The 27,276-nt window shown below is 36.2% G+C and overlaps 1 protein-coding gene across 2 annotated transcripts; it reads left to right on the top strand.

Moving 5' to 3' along the window:
- Window positions 1-292: 292 nt before the first annotated feature.
- LOC120425993 (glutamate dehydrogenase, mitochondrial) lies at window positions 293-27,099 on the top strand. 2 transcript variants are annotated; one of them, XM_039590651.2, is made up of 6 exons: window positions 293-453; window positions 4,947-5,396; window positions 20,514-21,268; window positions 21,331-21,535; window positions 24,830-24,868; window positions 26,019-27,099. In XM_039590651.2, exons 2-6 carry the CDS (start codon window positions 4,961-4,963, stop codon window positions 26,288-26,290), a joined length of 1,707 nt encoding a protein of 568 aa, XP_039446585.1. In that variant the 5' UTR covers window positions 293-453; window positions 4,947-4,960; the 3' UTR covers window positions 26,291-27,099. The 2 variants fall into 2 exon arrangements, with proteins under 2 accessions (XP_039446585.1, XP_039446586.1); XM_039590652.2 differs by lacking the exon at window positions 24,830-24,868.
- Window positions 27,100-27,276: the final 177 nt, after the last annotated feature.

Below are 27,276 nucleotides of genomic sequence, written 5' to 3'. Positions count from 1 at the left end.
TATATTATTGAAAAGAAGAACTTTCAATTAAAAAATTAAGCCATAAATTACATAAAGCCAACAAATTCAATTGTTAACAGTTTTCAAAGAATTTTTCAACGAACCGACGTCAGAACATCCGACTTTGTTGACATATTCTATCAAAAACTGTGTAAAATGAAGGCAAACTCCGCTCACCTGGTGACAGGTAACGTCCCGCAACACAAATAAAGTACCGGCCTGGCCCTCTCTTAGCTGCCAACGTGACGCGCTCCAATGGGATGTGTAAATACGTGTGCGGGCCTGTTTTTCGCATAAATTCGCTCTCTCCTGCCTGGTCGGGCCCAGTTCCCGAGCTTCGGCGGACAAACACAGCGCGCACTGACAGAAACAGTTGTGTTCCGACAGTCACCAGTGACGGTAGCAACAGCAGCGCGGGATCGATCGTGTGTAGTCGTGTGTGTGTGTTTTGCTGTAAGAACTCTTTTTTCTACTTTTTCTTCTGTGTCTTTGTGTGTGAAAACTGTGTGAAATCATCTTTTTTCGGCTGAAATTTATCGCGATTGTACTCTTTTTTTTGGCATATTCTTTACGTAATCCTTTTTTAATAAAATAATTGAAACCTTCTTATTTTTATTATTCAACTATGGTGTTAAATTACCTAAAAAAATCTTTTTCGCTAGTTCAACTACAGCCAACCAGGAATACCAACGTTTGTTATATCACACTGAGAGTGTAGTGAGAAAATCTAGGAAGAAGTGTAGCAAAGTGTGCGGAAATAAGAAGTGAGAGTTATAAAAACAGACAGAGTGCCACACCAAAAAAAGGCAAGATCGGAAAGAATCAAAGAGAGTGGCGAAAAAATACTTGGAATAATGATGATTTTTTCGGAGGTTCTTTCCCTTTCTTGCAAGCTACTGCTTGATGGAATATCTGCTTGTTTTTTGCCTGCCTGGCAAATGTCAGGGAATTCATGAGAATATGCAGTTGGAATGTCGTCATTTGTGGACGGACTGATTTCTACATGATTTGTGAATTCCGCTGTACTGCCCATGTTCGCATAAATGTTCCATATGCAAAATCAGCATGCTAAGAAAAACGCATTTAAAGTTTGTCCCATACATAAGGTTACGTGTTAAGTTTTGTTAAGTACGGGATGTTGTATGCTCTTTTGAAAGAGCACATGATTTTGAACGAGACTGCATCTATAAAAAAACGATGAAAATGCATATGGGACATTTATGCGATCAGGGGCAGTATAAATATTAATCTTATTGTAGGAAGAATAAGTTCTGGTTTATTTATTACGTAAAACTGAGATTATCTACAATCTTTGGCGTTTAATTAGATTTGTGCAAAACGCTGAGAAATACTAAATACACTTTTTTGCATCAAATGTCATGAGCAAAACATTGTGAATCAGCAACTATTTTCAATAAACATTAGAAATTTGTAATAAAATGCATTGTGTAACTAGTTAGAAAAATGATTAACACTTTACAACCCAACCCCGCCTTTAGGCAAACTTCGACCTAAAAATTCGCAAAAAATATGTTTTTCTACCAATTTTCGATCTTTTAAAGCAGTGGAAAGAAGAACTCTTAAAATTTTAGAAAAATTAAGGGTTGGAAGTGGGACTTGTTTTATGTAAATTTTCCAATGTTTTAAAACAAAATTTCTTGGGTCAACTTTGGCTGTGTTTTTCACTAATATTTTCTTTATTATATGTAAAAATAAGTATGCCGTTATTTCTGTATTGTTCCCGACTATGCCTCTAAGCATTTTTAATCTTTAGACAATATTGTAACGTTTTTTTTTTTTTTTTTGCAAAAATATCTCTTCTATGACAAAAATAAAATAAAAATAATTGCAAAACTAATGTGAATGGGTAAAACCAATGCTATTACCATTTTTGTCTAAAAATTTAAAATGACGGTGTAGAAATAAACTCTTTGTTTTCGATTTTTTTAGATCTAAAACTTACAGCTCGTTGCATTTTATTTCATTAATTTTTTGGATAATTATCCCTTTTTTGTCATAAATTGTTTCCGGAGAGCAATTCTATTTCCAAAAATGAAAATATTTTGCCTCATTTCCTAAATATTTTGAGTTTTTTTCTTCTTCCAAAATGCTTTTGATTGCATTGAAAAAATGCAATTGATAGTAAACTGACCCACTTAATGTTTGTCGATTGATTGATTAATATAAAAAAAGTAATCTCAAATGTTTTCAATAGTTGTGATATCGTTTATCACAAACATATTTATAGTAGAAACGAACATTTTTACAAAAAAAAAAATCAGAAATTTAATGCAACCAAAAACATGAAGTAATATCATGAGTGATGATTTGAAACAACTTGGGATTTGAAAGTTTTTTTTTCTAGGTCAAATATAATCAATGTTGTATTAAAAATGTCTTATTAAAATGTATTCAACAAATCAAGCAAGCATTGGATTAAAGCACCAACAAAACTCCTCAAATTTGTTTCAAGTGCGTACCGTAAACAAGGGTGGCATTAAAAGGGTTATTTTTTCAAACTTGTACTGAGGCTACATAATTTCCATGTACCATTCCCAAAAAAAATTCAATAGTGTTTTAAAAAAATAGTTGCGTTGGAAATTGGTAATTTAAATTCAAGGCAGACTTTGCTAGTCACTGTGTTTCTTGCAAATTTCAGACTAGTTGTGTACAAAATAAATTAATCACGGCAAACGGACCATTACTAAGACTGCAAAAATATCCCATTTAGGTTTCTGATCAACTGTTTTCTATGTTTTATTAAAATAAACATAAAAAGAGCTTAAATTGATAAAAAGTTATAACTTTGCTTAAAATTCATTACAGTATTTTTTGTGGAAGTATCGCTTTTTCTTACAATAAAGTCGAATTTTAAAGCATATTTTTTAACATTTTCTACATTTATTACCGTCATCAGTGAAGACTTGGGTCTGGGGATGAACTTGGGTCATAATCATTTTTTCCCCCAAGATCCAATATCACCCCTGATGACAGTAACGAATTTGTTCTACTTAAAAATTGGCTCTAAATTTGAAGATATTGTTGAATCTTCTCCAATAACACATAATAGATTTGTTAGGATAATAATTTGTGTTGCTTTTTGTAGAAAATTGTCAAAAATAAAATCTGGAAGTAAACTAAATTTTCTAATCCTAGCTCATTTTCATTGGGAACATGTTGAGTAAATTAACGTATTTTTAAACACTCCCGTGGTAAATATTTATTTGCTGGACCATCTGAATTGTAAATATTCATTAAATTTTTGATTCCTTTTCATTCCTGAGAAGGGGGAAATATCAAAGTTGAAATATTTTTTTTTTTTCAAGAGATTAGTTTGATTTTTTCTAAATTAATTACGTGAAACGTTGAACTTATGTCATATGGGTAATTCTCTACCAACTCACACGAAATCGGGAAAAGTTGCCCCGACCCCTCTTCGATTTGCGTGAAACGTTGTCCTAACTTTTGTCCCTGATCACGAATCCGAGGTCCATTTTTTGATATCTCGTGACGGAGGGACGGTACGACCCCTTCTATTTTTGAACATGCGAAAAAAGAGGTGTTTTTCAATAATTTGCAGCCTGACACGGTAATGTAAACATAAGGGGTTTGCTTGTAAACATCACGAGTTATCGCGATTTTACGAAAACAAGTTTTGAAAAAGTTACTTTTTGCCATTCCGTCGTGAAACTACTTACTTTTCCTGTCATTCTTGAACGACGAAATAGTCTACTTTTCTGTACCAAAAATAAAAAAAATCGAATAGCAACACTTTTCAAAATAAATACTGAAATGTTCTACTTTTCAGCACTGAAATGGAAGCTGAAAAGTTGAACTTTTCAGCACTTGTTTCGAAAAGTAACACTTTTCAACATTTTTTTGATTTAAACGATTTAGACAAAATACATGAAAATTTGACTTAAAATTTCACTCAATGAGTGTTTTCGGAATTGCAAAAAATGTTGTATGGAACTCGTTGCAAAACTTGATTTTTTCAGCACTCTTCGTATTTATCCAACTCGGTGAAACTCGTTGGATAAATGTAAGACTCGTGCTGAAAAAATCCTCTTTTTGCAACTTGTTGCATAAACTACTATTATGCGTTTCTCTTTGTTTCGTCGTCCGTGTCTGTCGCGGGTGACCATGAACGGCCATGATCAACGACGACCAACTTTTTCAAGACTTTTTTTCGTTAGGTCGTAAGAACTCGTGAAGTTTGTAAGCAAACCCCTTATGTTTATATATCCAAATTTTTGTAATTGTCTGCTCTACAACTTTGTAGCACTTTGCTACACTCTAAAAAATAACCCTGCATAGTCAAAAAAAACGAAATTTTAAGATGTATTTTTTTTTTCTTAACGAAAAAATGACCCTTCTGGGTTAATGTAGATTCGAAAAGTACATTAAATTTCCCTTAAAATGACATGTTCCAAAATGTGTTTCAGTTAAGTAACAGAAAATGGCAGAGTTTTTAAAACTTTTTAAGTGTTTTTTTCGATGATAAATACGTTTTTTAAGAATTTTGAGTACGCCATCAAATTGGGCGTCCAATTTTACATAAAAGTCCCTTTGGCACCAAATTTCTATCTCATAACCGTTTCAGGCTGCAAATTATTGAAAAAAACCTCTTTTTTAGCATTTCCAAAAAAGATAGGGGTCGTACCGCTCCTTCGTCACGAGATATAAAAAAAACGGACCTCGGATTCGTGATCAGGGACAAAAGTTACCCCTTAGGACAAAGTTTCACGCAAGTCGAAGAGGGGTCGGGGCAACTGCTGTGTGAGTTGGCGGAGAATTACCCATATATTAGTGTTTTTTTAACCACTTGTTTAGCTTTTTTGTTATTAAGAATATGCCAAAAAAAAAAACAAATAAAATCTGTTCACGACCACAACTTCGTTTTCGTTGACCTCGAGCCCTTCTTTTCACACCTTGCCCCCCTGCAGAGATCGCCCTCAAAATGTTCCACCTGAAGACGATCGCGAAGAGTGCGGCCCTCAAGCAGGAGGTGTCCACGCTGGTCAAGGCCGTTACGGCGACCGCTTCCACCAGCACCAGTGGCCAGTCCCAGCCCCAGCGCAGCTACACCTCCCAGCACCAGATTCCGGACCGGCTGAAGGATGTGGCCACGGCCGCCAACCCGCGCTTCTTCGACATGGTCGAGCTGTTCTTCCACCGGGCCTGCCAGATCTGCGAGGAGAAGATGGTCGAGGACATGAAGGGCAAGGCGTCGGTCGAGGAGAAGCGCAAGAAGGTCAAGGGAATCCTGATGCTGATGCAGCCCTGCGACCACATCATCGAGATCGCGTTCCCGCTGCGCAGAGATTCCGGCGACTACGAGATGATCACCGGCTACCGGGCCCAGCACTGCACCCACCGCACCCCCACCAAGGGAGGTAAGTGACCTTTTCTTCTGGGGTTTTTTTTTTTTTTTTGGGGGGGTGCCCAATTCTGTGAAAGGAAAGTTTTCGCGAGAGAAAGGGCGATGGCCTCCGTAATATATGATGGTACAGTCGAACCTCGAGTACGACGGCATTTGAAACGATTTTTATGCTCATGTGGTAAAACTTTTCTGTAAAAATTTAACTTAACTTAATAATCAGTAACATTATCCTCAATTTTACCGCATTTTCCAAAACCTCTCAACTTTTTTTCCTGTTCTGTCACGCGGTTGGTTGTTGCTGCGCGGCCAAGAAGCGCGTAGACGGAACTGTTACGTAACGCCATCAATTGCCGGGGGAAAGGAGGAATAAGATTTTCCTCCTCCCACTCTTTCTTTCTTCTATTTGAGCTCGCTTCCCTGCTTTGGGCGATGGAGGTTTTTTTTCTGTGAACTCCTTTCGTCCGAGTGGAAAATTGCTGGCTTCAAGTGGGCCAACGGGGGCACGCTCTCTGTATAGTTGACTTGAAGATTTTGATCTGAAAACGTTTGTGGGTCCCCTCCCTCGTTAATCATTGTTGTGAAGGAAACTTAATGAAGGCCAAAGTGCAATGGGTCAATTGGATATTTTATGGGCAGTAGTAACTTCGGTTGTGTTTTTTTTATCTAATTAGTAGGCTTAGTGATTTTTCACGCTCAAAAATTGCAAATTTCACGGGGACCCTGATTTCAAAACACCAAATATCACGGAAATTTCGCGGATCATGTAAAATGTTAAAATAACCCTCAAAATCTTTTGTAAAAATTACAGAAACTACTTTTTATGCTTCATTATATTATTTTTCAATAAGCTAATAAAAATGCTTCACTAAACACGTTCAACGTGACACAATAAAAACCTTTTCTTAATTTCCAAAAAAATCCATTGCTTCATGGATGGGCTCTGTAAATATTTTCAAACGACAAAAATAATGTAATCTGTGACGAAATCATCAAGTTCTTATTAAAAATCAGAACAGCACAAACAAAAAAGGAGATTTTTTTAAACTTCCAAAGAAAACATTCACCCAAATAAACAAATATCGTAAAAATTAAACAGGACTCAGAAAAAATCTGAAATGTTCTTTAAAGATCAAAACTACTATTCATTTAATCATTTATTTGACTTCTAAAAATAAATCAATTAATTTTAAAAAATCTGAGCGATCTTTCAAAAAGTAATCACAACATGTTTTGGTTAAAAAGCCTACATTTGTAAAAAAAAATATCTTTTTGGTATCAGAATAACTGCTTGATGATTACGAGAATATATTTTTTACTTTGACTGATTTTAACATCATTGAAGTATTCGTAGTATTCACTTCTCAGTAAACGTTGTAACAATTTTATGCTAATGTATGTTTTGCTAACAATTCTTCAAATGGCTTTTCAATTGAAAACCAATAAAATTTACTAAAAAAGTCTTCGTGGATGAAATATTTATTATGTTTTTAATTCTGAGCAATAGTTTGAGAAATTAACAAATTTCACAGGATTTCACGGAAATCTTCAAACTTCACGAATTTCACGCTGTCCGCGAAATCGTGAAAATTCACTAACTTTGAAAATTCACTCTTTACTAATTAGGTTTGAGAAAAAGCACTTTATTTAAATATTGTAAGATTTCAAGATCATTTTGAACTCATCAAATGATTGAATGTTCAACAATTTCTCAGAAAAACATCAACAAATAATACAAAAAAATCGATATCATGAGTTTTGGCTCAAAGGTGGTTTGGAGATGTCTTTACTGGAAAATTTGTTTTATTTTATCTGAATCTAATCTTTAATCTGAATGAAATCGTTTCTCATGGTTTCCACAGAAGCCTATGTTTGATAAATTTCGAAAACAGTAAAACATCGTTTTTACAATAAAATCAAAGTAAATCCATACCATCACCTGGGTTAAATTGGGACAGCTGGGGTGAATTGGGACAGCTGTTTTAGCAATGTTGCAGCCTAACATTTTAATATTTTTAGGTGGTTTCACATTTTAATATTTTTGGGTGATTCAGAGCAACCAACTGTGTTGTTTATCATGGGTGTCATTCCAAACGTGCTGTCCCTATTCAAAATTTATTCCCGATTCACCCCAGTAGGAGGAATATTTTTTTGTCAATTCATCAAAATGTTTTGCATTTTTTGTGTTTTGTTTAACAAAAAGTCGAAATTGAACACGGACAAAAGGTTGAATGTGGAACAAGCTATACAAAATTCAGTAATATTATTGTGAATTTTCTACACGGAGAAAAATGAGTTGACTAAATCGTGAATAAGCGTTCATGCAATTGTGTTGATTCCATGGTGTACGTTTTTGAACTATGTACTTTGTTCGTGGTTCCCATTTTCATGAACGCTTGGTATTGAATTCATGTCATGAAACATGTGAGCAGTTCTCTACGGAATCGGTCTTTTTTCTTTAATTTTAATTTTTGTATTTTTTAATCCGGCTGATACTGTTTTGGTGCCTTCGGTATGCTCAAAGAAGCCATTTTGCATCATTAGTTTGTCCATATAATTTTCCATACAAATTTGGCAGCTGTCCATACAAAAATGATATGTGAACATTTAAAAATCTGTATCTTTTGAAGGAATTTTTTGATCGATTTGGTGTCTTCGGCAAAGTTGTAGGTATGGATATGGACTACACTGGAAAAAAAATTATACACGGTAAAAAAAAATTTGGTGATTTTTTATTTCATTATTTGTCACAAAAACTTGATTTGCAAAAAAACACTATTTTTAATTTTTTTTATTTTTTGATATGTTTTAGAGGACATAAAATGCCAACTTTTCAGAAATTTCCAGAATGGGCAAAAAATCTTTGACCGAGTTATGATTTTTTGAATCAATACAGATTTTTTCAAAAAATCGAAATATTGGTCGCAAAAAATTTTCAACTTCATTTTTCGATGTAAAATCGAATTTGCAATCAAAAAGTACTTAAGTGAATTTTTGATTAAGTGCACCGTTTTCAAGTTATAACCATTTTTAGGTAACGTTTTTGAAAATAGTCGCAGTTTTTCATTTTTAAAAATTAGTGCCTATGTTTGTTATTATTGAAAAGCTGAGAAAATTCTCTATATTTTGCTTAATTGGACTTTGTTGATACGACCCATAGTTGCTGAGATATTGCCATGCAAAGGTTAAAAAACAGGAAAAATTGATGTTTTCTAAGTCTCACCCAAAAAACCCACAATTTTCTAATGTCGATATCTCAGCAACTATAGGTCCGATTTACAATGTTAAAACATGAAACATTCGTGAAATTTTCCGATCTCTTCGAAAAAAATATTTTCAAAAATTTTAAATCAGGACTAACATTTCAAATGGCCGTAATATTAAATGTTTGGCCCGTTTGAAATGTTAGTCTTAATTTTAAATTTTTGAAAATATTTGTTTTCGAAAAGATCGGAAAATTTCACGAATGTTTCATGTTTTAACATTGTAAATCGGATTTATAGTAGCTGAGATATCGACATTAGAATATGGTGGGTTGTTTGGGTGAGACTTAGAAAACATCAATTTTCGTGTTTTTTAACCTTTGCATGGCAATATCTCAGCAACTATGGGTCGTATCAACAAAGTCCAATAAAGCAAAATATAGAAAATTTTCTCAGCTTTTCAAAAATATTTTTTTCAAAGGTGGGCAAACATAGGCACTAATTTTTGAAAATGAAAAACTGCGACTATTTTCAAAAAAAGTTACCTAAAAATGGTTATAACTTGAAAACGGTGCACCTTATCAAAAATTCACTAAAGTACTTTTTGAATGCAAATTCGATTTTACATCGAAAAATGAAGTTGAAAAATTTTTGCGACCAATATTTCAATTTTTTGAAAAAATCTGTATTGATTCAAAAAATCATAACTCGGTCAAAGATTTTTTGCCCATTCTGGAAATTTCTGAAAAGTTGGCATTTTATGTCCTCTAAAACATATCAAAAAATAAAAAAAAATAAAAATAGTGTTTTTTTGCAAATCAAGTTTTTGTGACAAATAATGAAATAAAAAATCACCAAATTTTTTTTACCGTGTATAATTTTTTTCCGGTGTAGTCCATATCCATACCTACAACTTTGCCGAAGACACCAAATCGATCAAAAAATTCCTTCAAAAGATACAGATTTTTTGAATTTTCACATATCATTTTTGTATGGACAGCTGCCAAATTTGTATGGAAAATTATATGGACAAACTAATGATGCAAAATGGCTTCTTTGGGCATACCGAAGGCACCAAAAAAGTTTCAGCCAGATTAAAAAATACAACAAAAAATCGAATGACCGTTGCTCATGTGCAAAAATAGTCACCATATTTTTGTAGAATTTATTTTCGTACAAACAAATCAGTATGTTTCTATGAGTTTTTCCACGCTTCATTACGAGCAGTTCTTCTAAATAAAAAGCAATAAATAAACCACTAATATTGGTTATAATCTGCTACCGGCAAGCCAGCAAACGAAAAAATAATCCTCCAAAAATTCAGGAGCATGTTGTCCTGAAATTCTAAATTTTAGTGAAAATATAAGTGTAAATAACTTAAACCGTACAAAACATCTTTTCATGACTGTTTCTTTTTCATATTTATGCATTTTTGCAATTTTTATTTAATATTCAAAACAAACTTTTGACAGTTTGTTATTTCGACGTTTCATCCATTCTACCTTATATGTTTCGACCTGTTGTCATACATTCCAACTCTTTTTTTTATTGTGAAAAACATGAGGTTTAGGACCCAATAAAATCCTTGACATTTTTTCATGCTTTCTGCAGATTGATTTGCTGATGAAAATCAAGTATTATTTTGACAATTTTGAAGCTAAATATATTGCAAATTTCTCAAGACATGATAATAAAACTCAAATTCGGCACTAAGCTTGCAAAATAATCATTAACATATTTTTATGAGGATTTGTTCGTTAATGAGCTGTAAACATAAAATAAATAAAAATCAACGTAAAATGATAAAACAATTGTTGATAAAAAGAAAAAGACATTTTTAGAATCGCGTTTTTCTTAGTTGCAAGTTTTCGAACATGAGACAATTTTGCGTAGGTCGGAGTTCGAGAACATTGTAAAGTTCAACCCAAATGACTCATCGCCCCAAGTCCTTTTGACGAAAACAACACATTGTCTGCAAACTTTCCACTAAAAATAAGTACCACCAAATTCGCCAACAACCAAACTACTACCACTATCACCGATGACGGTTGACTTAAGCTTGCGTGTTACTAAGCTCGCTTAAGCCGGCCGGCCGGCTCAGACGCTCCGCGCGATCGCCGTCGTCAATTTGTCCAAGCTATTTATACTGACTTTGATACACTGATGGTCTTGTTTGCAACTCAGACACACACACAGACAAATATTTACTCTTCCGATTTGACCGGTTTCAGTCAATCGAAGTTGAGCAAAACAACTCTTTTCGAGTGGTGTCGCGAGGTGCACGATTTCGCCCAACCGATTCCATCGAGCAAATATTGGAACACCCTAATCAGGTGACCAATTTTCGAGGATGCTCTAATTTCGTCTGCAACGGTGATCTTTCCACCGGTTGATGGCCTTGTTTTGGAGCGATTCTTATCACCTCGCCTCTTTTTTTGGGCAGACAATAACCATAAATCCACAATCGAATGATGGAAGTCGGCCATCAAATAATGACTGGGGTAGGTTGTTACAGGCCAAAATCGGGTTTCCAAGTTGTTCGCTGGACACAAACAAATTTTATGGCTGCCTGAAGTTCTGAAGTCCTGACTTTTGGCTCCGCCACCAGTTGAAGTGTTAGAAAGAATAAAAAACAACAACATTTAATCACAATGACGTCATTGCACTTTTGGCAAACACAAGTGCTGTCCAAAATGTGTTAATTCAGGAGCAAATCTCCCCGTGGATGTGCCAAACCATGGCAAATTGCGTAACGCGCTCCGGTTGATATGGTACAGATAGGTGATTATTGCTTGCGAGTACAATTACGTACACGATAAGGTTTGTCCACTTGAAAAATAAGAGTGCTGCAACACGATTTGGTTGTTACCAAGAGGGTTGCTCATACCACCAGCAACGCCAGATTATCTTATCTGGCGTGTACGGTCTTTTTTGGGGAAGCAGGTGACGAGCGATGGAAGTCCGTGAAGCAGTCTTAAGCCTGTCCGTTTGTTGTTTTACCCACCAGATATACGAGCCTTTTTTTGTCAGGGGAGAGACGAAACGAATCAGGTGACTCGAGCTCGTTTCAATGATCGAAATTAAAAATTCTACCAAACCGGTTCCCCACTGAACCATCGAATGCATCATTAATGACCCACTCACACCGGTGTAGTCATATGTGCTGTTGCTCTCTGGATGATCTCAGTCTGGTTTCTGGGCGAGTTCAAAACAGCTGCGCGAAACGGAATTGCAAAAATGAGTTGTGGAAGACCGGGCAAATCCGACCAGCCAAACGGAACCGGTTTTTGAGGTGGTCGAAACAGCATGACCGAAAACAAAAATAAAATGAATAAAAAAGGATTGAACTTAAAGAAAGTCTGCCAAAATGGATGATTTCTTATCGGTTCGTGTTGAGTCGCGCCGTACACGTGCGTGAGCTCAATTAAATTATTGTTAGTTTAGCCTTCAAATCATATGGTAATCATGCGATCAAATGGGGCAGACTTTGAGGTGATCTTAGTTAATTAATGCAATATCTTACGAACATTTAACACGAGTTCTATAGAACTTTTGTTGGAACTTTGGGTTTTGTCGCCCTAAAATATTGTTTCTACTCTTGCAATAAAATAACAAATTCTTAACGATTGTTTATCAACATTTTTTTATGATCTACTTGTGTTAAGTAGAATGCGAAACCTTATTAAAAATATAAGTTTAAATTATCCTTCACAAACTGTTCCATTATTAAGAAAATTCAAATAATCACAGTTTTACTTCAGGCGTTTCAACGAAATGTTCATGCTAAAAACAAAATTAAACAGTCAAACATCTTAAAGAAAAATCTCGAAAAAAAAGTTCATAATCGAAAAATCCCCTAGCCCGAGGAAATTACAAATAATATAATTTAAGTACTGCTCATGTATGAAAGAATCTCAATGAATTCTGTATCACAAACATTAAGTACTGCTCATTTTTGAAAACTAGCACAAAAATTTTCATGACCAGTTTTGTTTCAAACAATGTGGAAATTCAGAGCAATTTATTTATAAATTTAAAGTTTTTGCCAGTTATTAAACCTTAGACATTTTCAAAGCTAAAACCGAAGGAAAAAAAAATTTCAAGGAAATTCACACTTTTCACAAAAAATTCAAAAATCATTTTAAGCATTAAACTTTTGAGGAAAATTCCACAGAAGGATTTAAGTTTTTAACAAAAACTAACTGAATGCCTTCCTCACACTACAATTAATTAATCTAGTTGAGATAAATATTAAACAATAATTTGATAGTCGCAATAAATACATCAATATCACTTAAGTAGTCATAAGTTTAGATAGCGAGACCAGATTTCAAAGTTTCTGACTCGTTTTTTCAATTATCAATTCAAGTATGCGTCACAAGTTAGATCCGGACATTATTTTCATCAAGTTTACTGAGATCCGGCTTCAAAAAAGTACATAAATATCACTTATCTGGCGATACCTTTCGATAGGGATACCAGATCTTCAAAGATTATGACTCATTGGATAGGTCTTTTGACTATCTTTCTAATGCTATATAATATGATGGAGTTTGGTGTTAAATATGGTTACCTTTGTGACATCCGGACATTTAATAAATCACATATTTATGGATAACTTTTGAAATACTTATCAAAACTTCAAAAAAAGTTAAACTTGATCTGTGGGACCCTAAACCAAGTAGAATGCGTCCAATTTGGCTTAAATCGGTTCATCCAGTGCTGAGATAATTAAGTGAGTTGATTGGTCACATACATACATACACACGCACATACACACAGACATTTGTTCAGTTTTCGATTCTGATTCGATATGTTGGATATGGTTGGTTCAGCGATTGTCCACGCTCCATACAAAAAAAGATTTGTTTTGTATAGAAATTGTCCTAGAGGGGGGGGGGAGGGGAGGGGTCTGCTATTTCAAAAAAATGTGTCCACGTGATTTATGGAGGTCTCCTAACCAATGATGGAATGATGGATCTGGTCATAGTTTACATACATTCAAGCAAGATCCGGCTTCAAAAATGTACATAAGTATAACTTATGTAGTGGTCATAACTCGAGACAGGGTTGCCAGATCATAAATGTTTTGGACTCGTTGAAAAGGTCTTTCGATTACCTAACCAACGATAGTTTACATACATTCAAGTGAGATCCGGATATTTCTAAAAACATTTTTTATACATTTTTACATTTTTATACATACATTTTGAAGTACTTATCAAAACTTCAAATAATTCAATAGCGACGTATGGGACCTTAGTGTGTAATATGGTTGTATGGAAAAAATAAAGTTGTCCAAATTTAGCTAGCACAGCAACTTTTTGGTTCCTTATAGGGTCCTTAACAACTCCCCAAAGTTTGGAAACGATTGGTTAAGTCCCCACTTTGCGCAAAGCGATTAAATTTTCCATATAAATTTGTATGGGAAAATCATTTTTTTGAATTATGATATTTAAAAAATCCACGTTTCACGCTATATCAAAACCGGATTCATATTCGGATACTCTGGAATGTGCTCTACAACTTTTCCGAAGAGAGTATGGTGCTAACTTGTTCCTATAAAAAGATACAGCGTGTTCAAAACTCGTCTAAAACGTGTTTTTTGATCGAAAATCACGTTTTAGACGAGTTTGAGGACGCTGTATCTTCTTTCAGGAGCAAGTTAGCACCATACTCTCTTGGGGAAAATTGTAGAGCACCTTGCAGAGCATCCGAATATGAATCCGGTTTTAGTACAGCGTGAAACTTGGATTTTTTAAATATCAAAATTCAAAAAAAAATATTTTTCCCGTACAAATTTGTATGGAAAATTGAATCGCTTTGCGCAAAGTGAGGACTAAACCAATCGTTCTCAAACTTTGGGGAGTTGTTTAGGACCCCAAAAGGAACTAAAATAATGCTGTGCTGGAAAATCGATTTTGATATTACACCCAAATGGGACCTTAAACCGAGTCGAATGCGACCAGTTTGGACAAAATCGGTTAAGCCAGTGCTGGGAAAACTTAGTAAGGATTTTGGTCACACACATAGGGGCAGGGGGGGGGCATAATGGTCCGCCTAAGTAAAATTCATCAAAAACCATAGAAATACATACAAATTTATGAATTCAGTGTAGTAGGCTTATGCTTTGGGATGTTCCCTACAATGTTGCAAAATTGCAATGTTGTATGCTTGGTTGATGAAAATTTTTAGCTTTCCACTATTTTTAATGCAATTTAAAAAAAAATGTTTTTCGACTGCTTTTCCAGGGTGCGGGGCAGAATGGACCACCTTAGAAAACAAGCCATTTCGTCTAATACAACGTTGACGGGGAGATAAGAAATGACTTAAGGGACCTTTCTAACAAAGTTTCCATGAAGTTAGACCACTTTTATAAAAATAGTCACTTACCAAAACAAACCTTTTTGAAAATAGTGTAAATATGTCGAAATAAGACACTATTTTTACAAATAAGCATCAAAACAATTAAAAAATCACCTAACGTTGCATAAACGTGATTTGTGAAGTTATCGGGAGTGAAATAATCCATTTAGCTCAAATTTTGTATCTTTTGATTGTTTTTATAAGGCAGGAAAAGGGTGGTCCATTCTGCCCCCAAGTGAATTTTAATTTAACACTTCCACCACCAACACAGAAAAAAAAAGTTGAATTTTGGAATGTTGAAAATTTGTTAGGTTGAATATTACCTCTTTATTTGTGTAATATTACATAAAAAATGTGTAAAAATGTGAACCTGATGAATATTCATCAAAAACTGATGAAAATTCATCACCCCAGGTAAAATTTATCATTTATTTTGCCACAAAATCTGTCACCATTTCCTGATGAATATTACCATCATTTTTTTTTTCTGTGAAGCCTCTTAATGATTTAAAGATTCCGTTGTTGTTTGTTTACCTTGGTAGTAACATCTAGTAACATTATAAACATTGAACATACTTGTTCAAACAATTCAACTTTTCAGAAAGCTTATTTAAAAACCTATAAATAAATTTACATTTCTGCTCATATCTCGCAAAATACAGTGAATTCACACGTCGTATTTGGTGTGGTGATGCTGAAAGACTTCAAGTCTTTTATAAGACCCTTGCCTTATAGTTGGTCTAAGTCCATTCTAAAGACCAAATCCCCCCCCCCCCCTGCCCTTACACACAGACATTTGTTCAGTTTTCGATTCCGAATCGATAGTTATACATGAAGGTGGGTCTACGACGTTTCTGAAAGAAGTTCATTTTCCAAGCAGGATTGTTGCCTTGAGGAAAGCAAAAAGTACGAATTCAAAATCGACATCTTCTGATCAAGCTCAAATTTAGCGCAGCTGTTTACACTATTGAAACATGCAAGAATCTCGAATTGTAGCCAAATTGGACCATCCAAAGTTTTGCATCCAAAGTTTTGCGATGCTCGACAATTTTTCAAAAAAAAAACTCTGTTTTCAAATGGCCATGTTTTGGATAGTAAAAAACTCGACTGCTATTTTTTAAGGAAAGGGGACGCTGAATTGAATGGCGTCATCAGATTTTCGATTAGATTGATAAGATTCAAGTTTTGGTGCATTTTGCGCAATTGAACCCTTTACATACATTTATTATTATTATTTACATGCGATTAAATTTTAAATTAAAGGTGATCATCGTGTTCCACGGACGATTTTACATAAGAATCTTCTTTTTTTTATTTTTGGGCAAATTGAAATCCTTTGAGATACAGATTTTCAAACTTGCAGTTTAAAAATTTACCTACGATTCTTGCATGTTTCGATAGTATAAACAGCTCCGCCAAATTTGGTCCTTCTGGAAAGGTATTTTGAATACCTTAATCTCAAAAATAAAGCCTGAACGCCTAACATAAATCACGAAAAATGACTTAGGTGCATAACCTAAAAAGCAAGATTTTAAACATTCGGAATATTTGTTCTGAACAATTCAACAGAAAATTCATATTGTTACAAGAGAATCGAGGCCAGCGTACAAACCCAATGTGATTAGCACAAACAAAATTGGTCCATGTCATTATGTAACTTTCGATTTCATTCTGCTATTTTTTCACAAATCTCGTCACATGTTTTTCACGCAAACTTTTTTTTTTGTTCATCGCGGAGGTTGCGACTGCAAGTCTCACTCCCCTTCGGGAGAACCAGCTGTTTGCGTAGTAGAACCTGACGGGCATTTCAGGCGGCAAAAATAGAGAGGCAAAGTCACTTGTACTGGTGCTACTACGTGGTCGCACTGTTTGTTTTCGCTGCGACAAATGCTTATTTTTAGCCCGGAAAAGTCCGCAGAAGACACCGGTTTTGTGGTGTTCGTTTTTTTGGTTCAGGATGAAAATTTAGTATAGATGCTAAGCCACTAATACGGCATACAGTGAGCTAGAAACGTGGTTCGCCGACATATACTAGCTAAATTCGGTGACGTAACCGACACACCCCCTGAAGAGAGAGTTGGTTGTATTTTGTTGGTTTAACACTTGACTTGGTTCAATAAATCTGCTCGATGAAATGAAGTGAACTCGTGTCATACATTATATTTCAAGGACTTCAAGTCTTATCAGTCACTCATTGTGAATGCAACCTTCTCATGATAATGTTATTTAATTGCTCGCTTTTTATCACTTGGTGAATATTTTTCGTCACAGTCAACCTACCAACGTCCACTTGTTATCACTCTTATCTGCCTCAGCGCAAGAGTACTATAGTACAAGAATGACTTGAACAAACAAGAAAAGCAAGATCCACATGACACTGCATCAGATGACCACTCGATTGCAATACTCGATCGGAAACACGGACTAGTAACTACAGCGCTACCGGCACATTAGATTCACATGCTAAGTGAAGTGTCAGCAACCGGCTTTTATTAATTGCCAACACAAACTACTCCCTGATGGGAGGCCACATCGGGCCTAACAAAATAAATAAACATTGAAGGGTGTTTTAAGCTGATAATGGTTCTTCGTTGCGGGAATCGCATTCGTCAGACGTGAAAATATTTACGTTAGTTGCGAGCCTAACCACGGCGGGAAGTTACCGGATCAGCTAAAATGATTTGATTACTAAAAGAAGCCGATGGTCTCCGGTTGCATCAACAAATAGGGGGTGTGCTGCAGTCTAAACAGTGATGATTGCAGAACTAATAATAAAAAATATAATATTTCAAGCATAATTTTCGATTAAACTTTATCAATGAATTTATGAAAAAAAATCCCGCTCAGATCTTCAAAATTCATGGCTGATTGTAAAGGTCTTTAAATTTTCACCAAAATCAGATTTCAAAAAGTGTATAAATAACACATAACTGCTCACAAGTTTTGATAGGTTTTTAAGATCTACTCAGTCTTTGGGATCGGTAAAAAGGCCTTTTAATAACGTTCAGTTAATTTCAGCAACGAGCAGGTGGGAATAACAAAACGGAGGTCGTTTCAATAACAAGTACTGTTAAAATATATCTTATTTTGTTATCAGAAAATGATGATCATTGGTAACGAGAAGAAAAAATAATAACATCCCCACACTTAGTCTTAGTCTAAAAATTGTTATTGAACAGATCTTATGAGAGAATAAGACAATAACAACACAAGCGTCCAATAACCCGGGGTTACAAAATTCCCGGGAAACGGGAAATTTTCAACAAATTTCCCGGGAAATCTGAAATTTATTAAAAATTGTCCTGATCCAGAATTCTGTTTAATATTTTGCAAAAATATTGTATAGAATAGCAACTTAAATGGTCAAAATAAGTGTGAGGATCAATTAATGCCTGACTGCTTGTAAAAAAATACAACTTCAAGAAAATATATAAATTTTCTAAATTTATAAACTGTCTTCGTCAAAAATATCATAAAGTGAATAATAGTTTTTTTTGTTAAGAACTAGGTATTATTTTTCAATCACATTAAATTAAGTTGAAATGGGAAAGAGTAATGCAGTAATATGTTTTTCATAGCAAATATTTTTTCCGGTACAAATCTTAGTGATTTGAGCCCATGAATAAATAGATAAGCATTGTTTTTTTTTTTCACTTGATATACCACTTTTATGCAATCACAACTAAAAGTTTTCGAATATTTGGAGCGAGTTTTTCAAATATGTTAGCATTTTTGGGCACATTTTATACGAAGTAGTTTTTTTTTATGATTTTATGATTCAGCCTAATAAATGACTTCGATTAAAAGATTTTCATAGCAAAAAATATATTTAGTGGTTTCATATTTAAACCTCTTACGCCCTCGGTAGCTCTAGTGCTCTATAATTTTTCAACTTCTAACTGTAACTTATCGAACACTTTTAAACAAATTGTTCTAATTCCTCTTGCACAACCCTCTTTGATACCAATTCAATTTTCATCCAATTTGTTCAGGATAAACAAAAACGTAAAAAAACTCAAATTTGATCTTGGCGGGAAGGAGTACCTTATTTTCAAATGATATAACAAGATATTTCGTTTAAAAACTTACCAAAATTATAATAGTTTATTTTCATTCCATAACATCGTAATTTTTGTTGCCATCCAAATAAACAAGATCTATTCCCAGTTGTGAATGCTTCAGAAATTGATATCATCTGAAATAAAGGTCAGACAAACTGATAAATTCAATAAGATCTATAAATTTAATAAAATAAAATAAAATTGAACGCTTCCATTATTTTTTTATCTGCAAATTATTTTTTTTCCAAAAATTAAAAAAATGTATACTTCCGCTTAAATTTCCGGAATTCCCGGGAAATTTACAAATTTCCCGGGAAACGGAAAAAATGTTTTTCGGGAAATCCCGGGAATTTTCGGGATTTTTTCCCCGGGACGGAAAATCATACAATCATTGATCGCGTTATTTGTGTAATATTCCAACTTTTTTTAAACGCTCTCCTTCATCTTTAAGAGCCCTTCCCCCTCGAATGGCTTCATCATTTTTTTGGGTGTATTAAAAAATTGATCTCGACTGCATCCTGTAGACGTTTCTATTCTAAATCAATAGAGGAGAAAAGCAACTCGCGACAAAATTTTGAGGCTAGGAATTTTGATAGGTATGATTTTCATAAAGTATTCGCCTCCTTTTCTCTACCACAGAAAACCTGGGAACGAGGTAGCTGTCAAACTAGGCCAAAATGTTAAAGTCACTCACAAAATGAACTTTGAGTGATTTGAGTTCATTTCTGACGTCACGATTTTCTCTGTCTGCGTAAATCCAAAAAAGCAAAGCAAACCACTTTAACGACCCCCGGGTCTTTTGTGGGCTCTGTTGCAAGTTTCTGCTCATTTCTAGGCGTCCGAAGGTTATGTGTGGTGAGTCACTCAAAACCTCTTTTACGCTAATGGACCGACGTTTTACTTCCCCATCCGATAGAAGGCGTGATCAGGCAAATCTCGTCTCGAAAAATGCCACCGGGTCCGTCTGGGATTGAACCCAGGCCATATTGGGGTGAGAGGCTACCACGCTAACCACTGTGCCACCGGACCCGGCGTAAATCCAATAAACTGTAAATTTAGAGCATTTTTTGCACCTCCAATAAAGTTTCTATAATTATTCAATTTCCACCCAGCTCAACCTTCCATCTAAATCATCCGCAATTGACCCGGTAACCGGTCCCGTTGAGCCACCGCAAAACAAAAATCAATATCAATGGACGTGACTCATTGGGGAAGAGAAAGCTTAAAACGTGACTTCAAAAACGGGGAACGTGACACGGTCCACGCCGCGTCCGAACAGGGTGTTGTTCGTTAGTCAATTAGAAAGGGCAAAGTGCAACCCCCCCCCCCCCCCAATTGCCGGTGGGGGTGTGTTTCTGTTCCGTTTTTTTTTTTTCTAAATTGGGCATGCAATTTTTGGGTGGTTGCCATCGCGTCTCGCCGAACCATCAGACATGACACGCGAATCGAGTTCAATTGGTTGCAATTGATATTAATTTTACCTTTTTTCCCCTCTCCGCACAGGTATCCGTTTCTCGCTTGACGTGTGCCGCGATGAGGTGAAAGCCCTGTCCGCTCTGATGACCTTCAAGTGTGCCTGTGTGGACGTTCCGTTCGGCGGTGCCAAGGCCGGTATTAAGATTGACCCGAAGGCGTACTCCGAGCACGAGCTGGAGAAGATCACGCGTCGCTTCGCGCTGGAGCTCTCGAAGAAGGGCTTTATCGGGCCGGGTATTGATGTGCCCGCTCCGGACATGGGAACCGGTGAGCGCGAAATGTCCTGGATTGCGGACACTTACGCCAAGACCATCGGCCATCTGGACATTAACGCGCACGCTTGCGTCACCGGCAAGCCGATCAACCAGGGTGGAATCCACGGTCGTGTGTCCGCCACCGGTCGGGGTGTGTTCCACGGGCTGGACAACTTCATTCGGGAGGCCAACTTTATGTCGATGATCGGAACCACGCCCGGATGGGGTGGCAAGACCTTCATCGTGCAGGGCTTCGGTAACGTGGGTTTGCACTCGTGCCGGTACCTGTGCCGTGCCGGAGCGACCTGCATCGGCATCATTGAGCACGACGGTTCGATCTTCAACCCGGCCGGAATTGACCCCAAGGAGCTGGAGGACTACCGCAACGAGAAGGGCACCATTGTGGGCTTCCCCGGCGCCAAGCCGTACGAGGGCGAGAACCTGATGTACGAGCCGTGCGACATCTTCATCCCGGCCGCCGTCGAGAAGGTCATCACCAGCGAGAACGCGGGCAAGATCAACGCCAAGGTAAGGGCGAACAAAATACCCAAAAATGCAAGCAAAACTCAAAAACCAAGTTTCCTCCGTAGATTATCGCCGAGGCCGCCAACGGTCCGACCACCCCGGCCGCCGACCGCATCCTCATCGATCGCAACATTCTGGTCATTCCCGATCTGTACATCAACGCCGGTGGTGTGACCGTGTCATTCTTCGAGTGGCTCAAGAACCTGAACCACGTCTCGTACGGCCGTCTGACGTTCAAGTACGAGCGCGAGTCCAACTACCACCTGCTCGGTAAGTCTACCCCCTTTCCTTGCTAACCTCAAAATTGGCCCTCGATATCTTTTGCTGCTCCCTTCAACTCTTGTACAGTACGACGCGCTACGCTGCGAAGAATCGAGCCAATCCCGTTTCACTCTTTCTATTTGGTTGATTTGAGTTTCATCGTTTTAATTACGCCCACATTACGCTTCTTTTAGTTTCGTTTCTTTATGATTTTGTTTCTGTTTTCGTTTCTGGCGGTGTCAGTTGTCGGGTGATGGAAACCTGCAAATAACTTATTTTTAAAACCGTCATCCCGTAAAACACACGTGCAACTACCGACAGGGAAGCACCGATTCATCAATCATCATACAAACCTGGGTTTCGTTTTTGGTTTTTGATTTTTAGTTTTTTGTCCTCTTGGCAATATCAGTTCGTTAATTGACTTCCTTACAACCCTTTTGTTTTTTTTTGCGTTTTGTTTAGAATTTAATTGAACTGGACAGATTCTTTATTTTGAATTACGTTTTCAAAACATTCCCAACCAACCAATTTTTTTTTTTAAACAAAAGTATAAAGAAAATTTTTGCATGTTTTAAGTTAACTTTATTTGCTCACAAGTTTTGCTGAAATTTTGAAATATTTTGGTCTAATTTTCTGACAAAATCTGAAGTTGAAAAATCACCATCAGTGATAGTTTCAAAATCGCCAATCATCACTACTAGAAAATATCAAAAGGGAGTGAAGATGTTTTTTACCATTAGAATAGCGAGAGAATAACTTCACCAATTTTGTTGAAAGAATACTACTCTGTGCGAGAGAATGACTCTCGCGAACGCACATCATCACAAAACACACAACATAGTGTTCATTCGTTGAATGAAAAAGTTCATCCCATTGAGCGGCTTATATTGACAAATGACCTTTCCGTATTAATTGTACCGTGGTGGTCGATACTTGAAAGGCAACAATCTGTCAACGATTTTGAGTTTGATTCTATTTTTTTGGTGAGTGAACTTTTCGGAGAATGAACCTTTCATATTTTATTAATTCTCTCAGTTCACTCAGTATTTCCTCGCAGATGGGCGCTTTGCTGCTCTGGGTGTAGATTTGAAAACTAGGTTGTTTCTAATCGATTAAGGAAGGAAAACTGCTGCAGAAGAAGTGAGAAATCTAACACTCAACAAATCAGACCTACTTGTAACGCTCATCAAGATAAAAAAAATCGGAAGGGAACATGACTCTCCTCTCTCACACAAGTAAGATCGGTAAAAGGAAACACAAAAAATCATCGTCTGGATTATTCGGCGGATCACCGATTTCACTACTACACTTGCAGGTGTAACTTCACACGTCGCAAAATGTCACTTTTTGTAAAAAGAAAATGTTTGTAAACATAAGAGAAATTTAAGGAGGTATTAGACTATGACAAACAATCAAACAAACAGATGTTACAGCAAACAAATGCAGGAAAACTGTCAAAAAGTGCGAGTTTGTTTGTCATAGTCAAATACCTCCTCTAAAAGAATGATTTTCTTCGAATAGTTCAGGAGCGATTTTCCTTTCCGTTTTTCGGCTCCTTTATCTTTTGCTGGAATACATATGTAGCAAAAAATAATGATGCAACTAAATATAAACTTTGTGAACAACGTATGAAATAAGAATTTGAAATTAAATTCTGGAGTTTTTTTTTTAAAGGTCCAGGACCTTTTAAAAAAAAATTTCTTAATCCACCATTATATGGTTGGTGCCTTCCTCACATTTACAAAGTAATAATGAAAATAAGTTTATGAAAAAAATATATACCTGATACAGACTTTTCCAGAAAACATGCAGACTCTCATTTGAAGAAATGTGGCAACCGGGCGTTTCGCATCTGGCGCGTCTCTCGCACGAAAACAAAAATACCCGGCCATTTGAGGTTATGCAAAAAATCACCCTTTTTTGCAGATAGAAAAATCTTTTTCTTAGCATAACTTTTTAAATACTTTACTAAATAGGGTCTTATGGGACCCCAAAACGAATCGAATAAGGCTGACCCGGCCAAAATCGGATCAGCCAGTTCTGAGAAAATCGTGTGGAAAAAAAATCATGTCTACACACATCCCCACAGACATTTGTTCAGAATTTGATTCTGAGTCGATATGTATACGTGAAGGTATATCTAGCAGGTATATTTAAGAAGTTCAATTTTCGAGTGATTTTATAGCCTTGCCTCAGTGAGGTGAGGAAGGCAAAAACTCCAGAATTAATCCTTAGTTTGCCTCGAGTGATAGTAACTCACAAAAAACAAATTTATCATCATTTTCGCCATTTAATTTAAATTTTTATTGCATATTTGAGCTTTTAATATTTTAATTCATAATTTTTTTTTATTATTGAGTTTATTTTTTTTATATTTTTAAATTATCATCTTTGTGATTTTTTTTAAGATTTTTAAATTTAAAAAAAAAATAAAACTTGATTGGGTTGTCAGATCTTCAATCTTTTGGGCTCGTTGGAGAGGTCTTTTGATTACCTATCCAAAGATAGGTCTCATGACAGATCCGGACAACGTTTTCATCAAAATATCTGAGATCAGTCCTCCGCAAAGTGCATAAATAACACTTAAGTGCTTATAACTTTTGATAGGGTTGTCAGATCTTCGATCTTTTGAGCTCATTGAAAAGGTCTTTCTAAAAATGTATAACATGGTGGGGTTTCTTACAAAAACCAGCCTTTTTACAATCTTCCGGACTTTTGTTAAAATCGTTTTTTTAGCATAACTTTTGAAGTACTTAACTTAACTTTATAATTTTCAATAGCGACTTATGGGACCCCAAGACGGATCGAATGAGACCAAAACAGACAAAATCGGTTGAGCCAGTGCCGAGATAATCCTGTGCAATTTTTTATCAACATCCCACCACACACACAGACATTTGCTCAGAATTTGATTCTGAGTCGATATGTATACGTGAAGGTGGGTCTAGGTATTCAAATTAAGAATTTCATTTTTCGAGTGATTTTATAGCCTTTCCTCATTGAGGTGAGGAAGGCAAAAATATTTCAGTAATTTCTTCAATGGCTATAAGTTACCTTCAAAGCTTTATTTATACACTTTTGTAAATATTTTACACTTTTTGACATTTTCACACCCGCTTTCATTTGCACAAAATTGGCAATTTAACAGCACTAATTGAGCTGTAAATATATCAAAGAATCCCCCTGAAACAACACCCCGTGTAAAGAAAATTCTGCGAGTTGTTTTCCGTTCCGCGATAGAAGCTCCGTTACTTTTCCGTTCTTTTTACACGTTCTTTTTTTCTCTTTCTCCCACCATTTTAGCCTCTATCCAGGAATCAATTGAAAAATCGCTTCTCGACAGTAAAGTATCACATTTTCAAACCCCCGCCCCCTCAAACAATAGAGAGCGCCATGTCACCCCCTTTTCTCTTCATGCATTTGTTTTTTTTTTTCTGTTTCCGTTTGACAGTTGGCGAGTCGTTACCTCAATGTATTGGCTCACATTGAACTGCCTTCGATTCTAAGTAGAGCGATGGTCAGTCAAAATTGAGGTAACTTTGACTCGCAAACTGTCAAAATGACCTCAAAACACGATTTTTTAAATTTATAAATTACAATTTTTGGCAGAAATTTTAAATTGAAAACCACATCGTGTATTGGTTCATGCTCCTCTTTCCTTTTTTTTCTTATTTTATGTTGTTTTCATAGTACAAAACATAACTTTAGTTGAGTTTTGTTTTTTTTCCTACACGCAAAATACCACCCGAACACTTTGCATCACCCCCTCCTCATTTAGATGTCGGTACATTAACACACACAACAAACACATTTGGTTTATCTTTTGTTCTTTCTGTGAAATATGTGATAACACTGTCGTGGCAACAGCTGATTGCTTTACTTAGAGTTGCCCACATGTATAGTTTATAGTTTGGGTGAAAACGTTTTATAATAAGCAACATTTTGTTTACCGTGCACCTTTTTGACTAACTTGTACTATAGAAAAGTTAGTTTAAATGGGTGGCTTCGCTTACAATTTCGGCCAAATTCGTCAAAAATTGATTATTTCTAAAAGCAGTCGTCAAAAACAATTGGAGGTTTATTTATAAACACAGCACAAATCTGTCAAATTTCTTAGAATAAGTCAAATTGTGACAACCCTGCGTTTGACAGTTGTTTCCTAGATTGCGTTACCTTTTACATTAGTAACCTTGGTGGCGTTCAATGCTTGCGATCGGGAAGGTGCGGCATCTGTCATACGCAGGGGTGGGGTTGTCAACTTCGTACATTTGGAAGGGAAATATCACAGGTTTTAGTTCAATTATTTTACTTTAAGTTGTATTCTAATTTCGCCACATTGTTTGCATGGTTTTTTTTTCTCTGTTTTTGTTTCGCTTCCACCCCGTCACCCTGAATGCTTACCTCGCCCAAAACAGCTTCGCAAGAATCGATCTCTGACTAACCGGAACCTCAAACCTCGCGGTTCCGTCCAACTATCTTTCTCCCCCTTCAGAATCGGTCCAACAGTCGCTGGAGAGCCGCTTCGGTAACGTCGGCGGCAAGATCCCGGTGACGCCGTCGGCCGCTTTCCAGAAGCGCATTTCCGGTGCCTCCGAGAAGGACATTGTCCACTCCGGCCTGGACTACACCATGGAGCGATCGGCCCGTGCCATCATGAAGACCGCCATGAAGTACAACCTGGGACTGGATCTGCGCTCGGCCGCGTACGTCAACTCGATCGAGAAGATCTTCGAGACCTACCGCGATGCCGGTCTGGCCTTCTAAGGAGCGAGCAAGCATGCAACGGAACATCGGCGCCTTGGGGACAGGACAGGTTTAGAACAGAACAGAACAACACAAAACAACGGAAACTGCCACAAATGCCCGATAGTTCAGCCGTTACTTAAAACAACAACAACAACTATTTGAATGTAAGGAGCCTACAACTAAAGTATCACGTCTCAAATTAAGCATGTTTTAGTGGCCAGCAGCACGTATGAATTGTAGCGCGAGCACCCAACTTACGCAGTTTCCTTTTTAACGTGTATCGGTAGATAAGTCGTTGAATTGAATTGTGTTAAATTCCCCCTCTTCCTCAAAAAGAAAACTCCCACTAGTTTACAGAGATTTCAAATGTGTGCTTAAATGTTGATTTTACCTCAAAAACTCCAAGTAGTTTTTTGTTTCAGTGTACCAATTCCCATTACATTCTAAGTTACTACAGTTTGACTTGTTTTTAACTTGTGCTAAAGAAGAAACATCGGTAGAAGTACCCTAGCTAGCGTTTAAAAGGCAAAAAGTACATTATCAAATAAAAAACAAACAATGTGTACTTACAACAACCCAATCCGATACCAATTTTGCAGTTATTGAATGTCACTTTTTGTTGTAACAAATAAATGAACACACACACACTTGCTAACACAACAAAATATTACTGTCTAAGCTTAAAGTGAAATTGAAGAAAAAAAATGTTTAAATCGAAAAGCTACTTTTCCAAACCATGAAATAAGTCAGCGAGCCTCGGCTCTTATGTCCAATTTCAGAACGAAACTTAACAGCACTTTAAAATAAAAATTATGAATGAAACAACACTGACAGAGTTTTTTTTTCATTGGTAAGAACTAAGAAAAGAAATAAAAAATAGCCACTGAAAAAATACACCCCATGATTCATCAATGAATGATTTTGGTTTAACTTTTCTCACATTTGAGCAATTCTCTATTAAAACCGGAAATGAATTTTATTTGTATTTTTGCAATTCCGTTGTG

The sequence above is a fragment of the Culex pipiens genome, chromosome 1, assembly GCF_016801865.2.
Source record: "Culex pipiens pallens isolate TS chromosome 1, TS_CPP_V2, whole genome shotgun sequence".
NCBI classification, from domain to species: domain Eukaryota; kingdom Metazoa; phylum Arthropoda; class Insecta; order Diptera; family Culicidae; genus Culex; species Culex pipiens.
The sequence above is the reverse complement of the archived record's forward strand: the minus strand, read 5'-3'. Positions and strand labels throughout refer to the sequence as shown.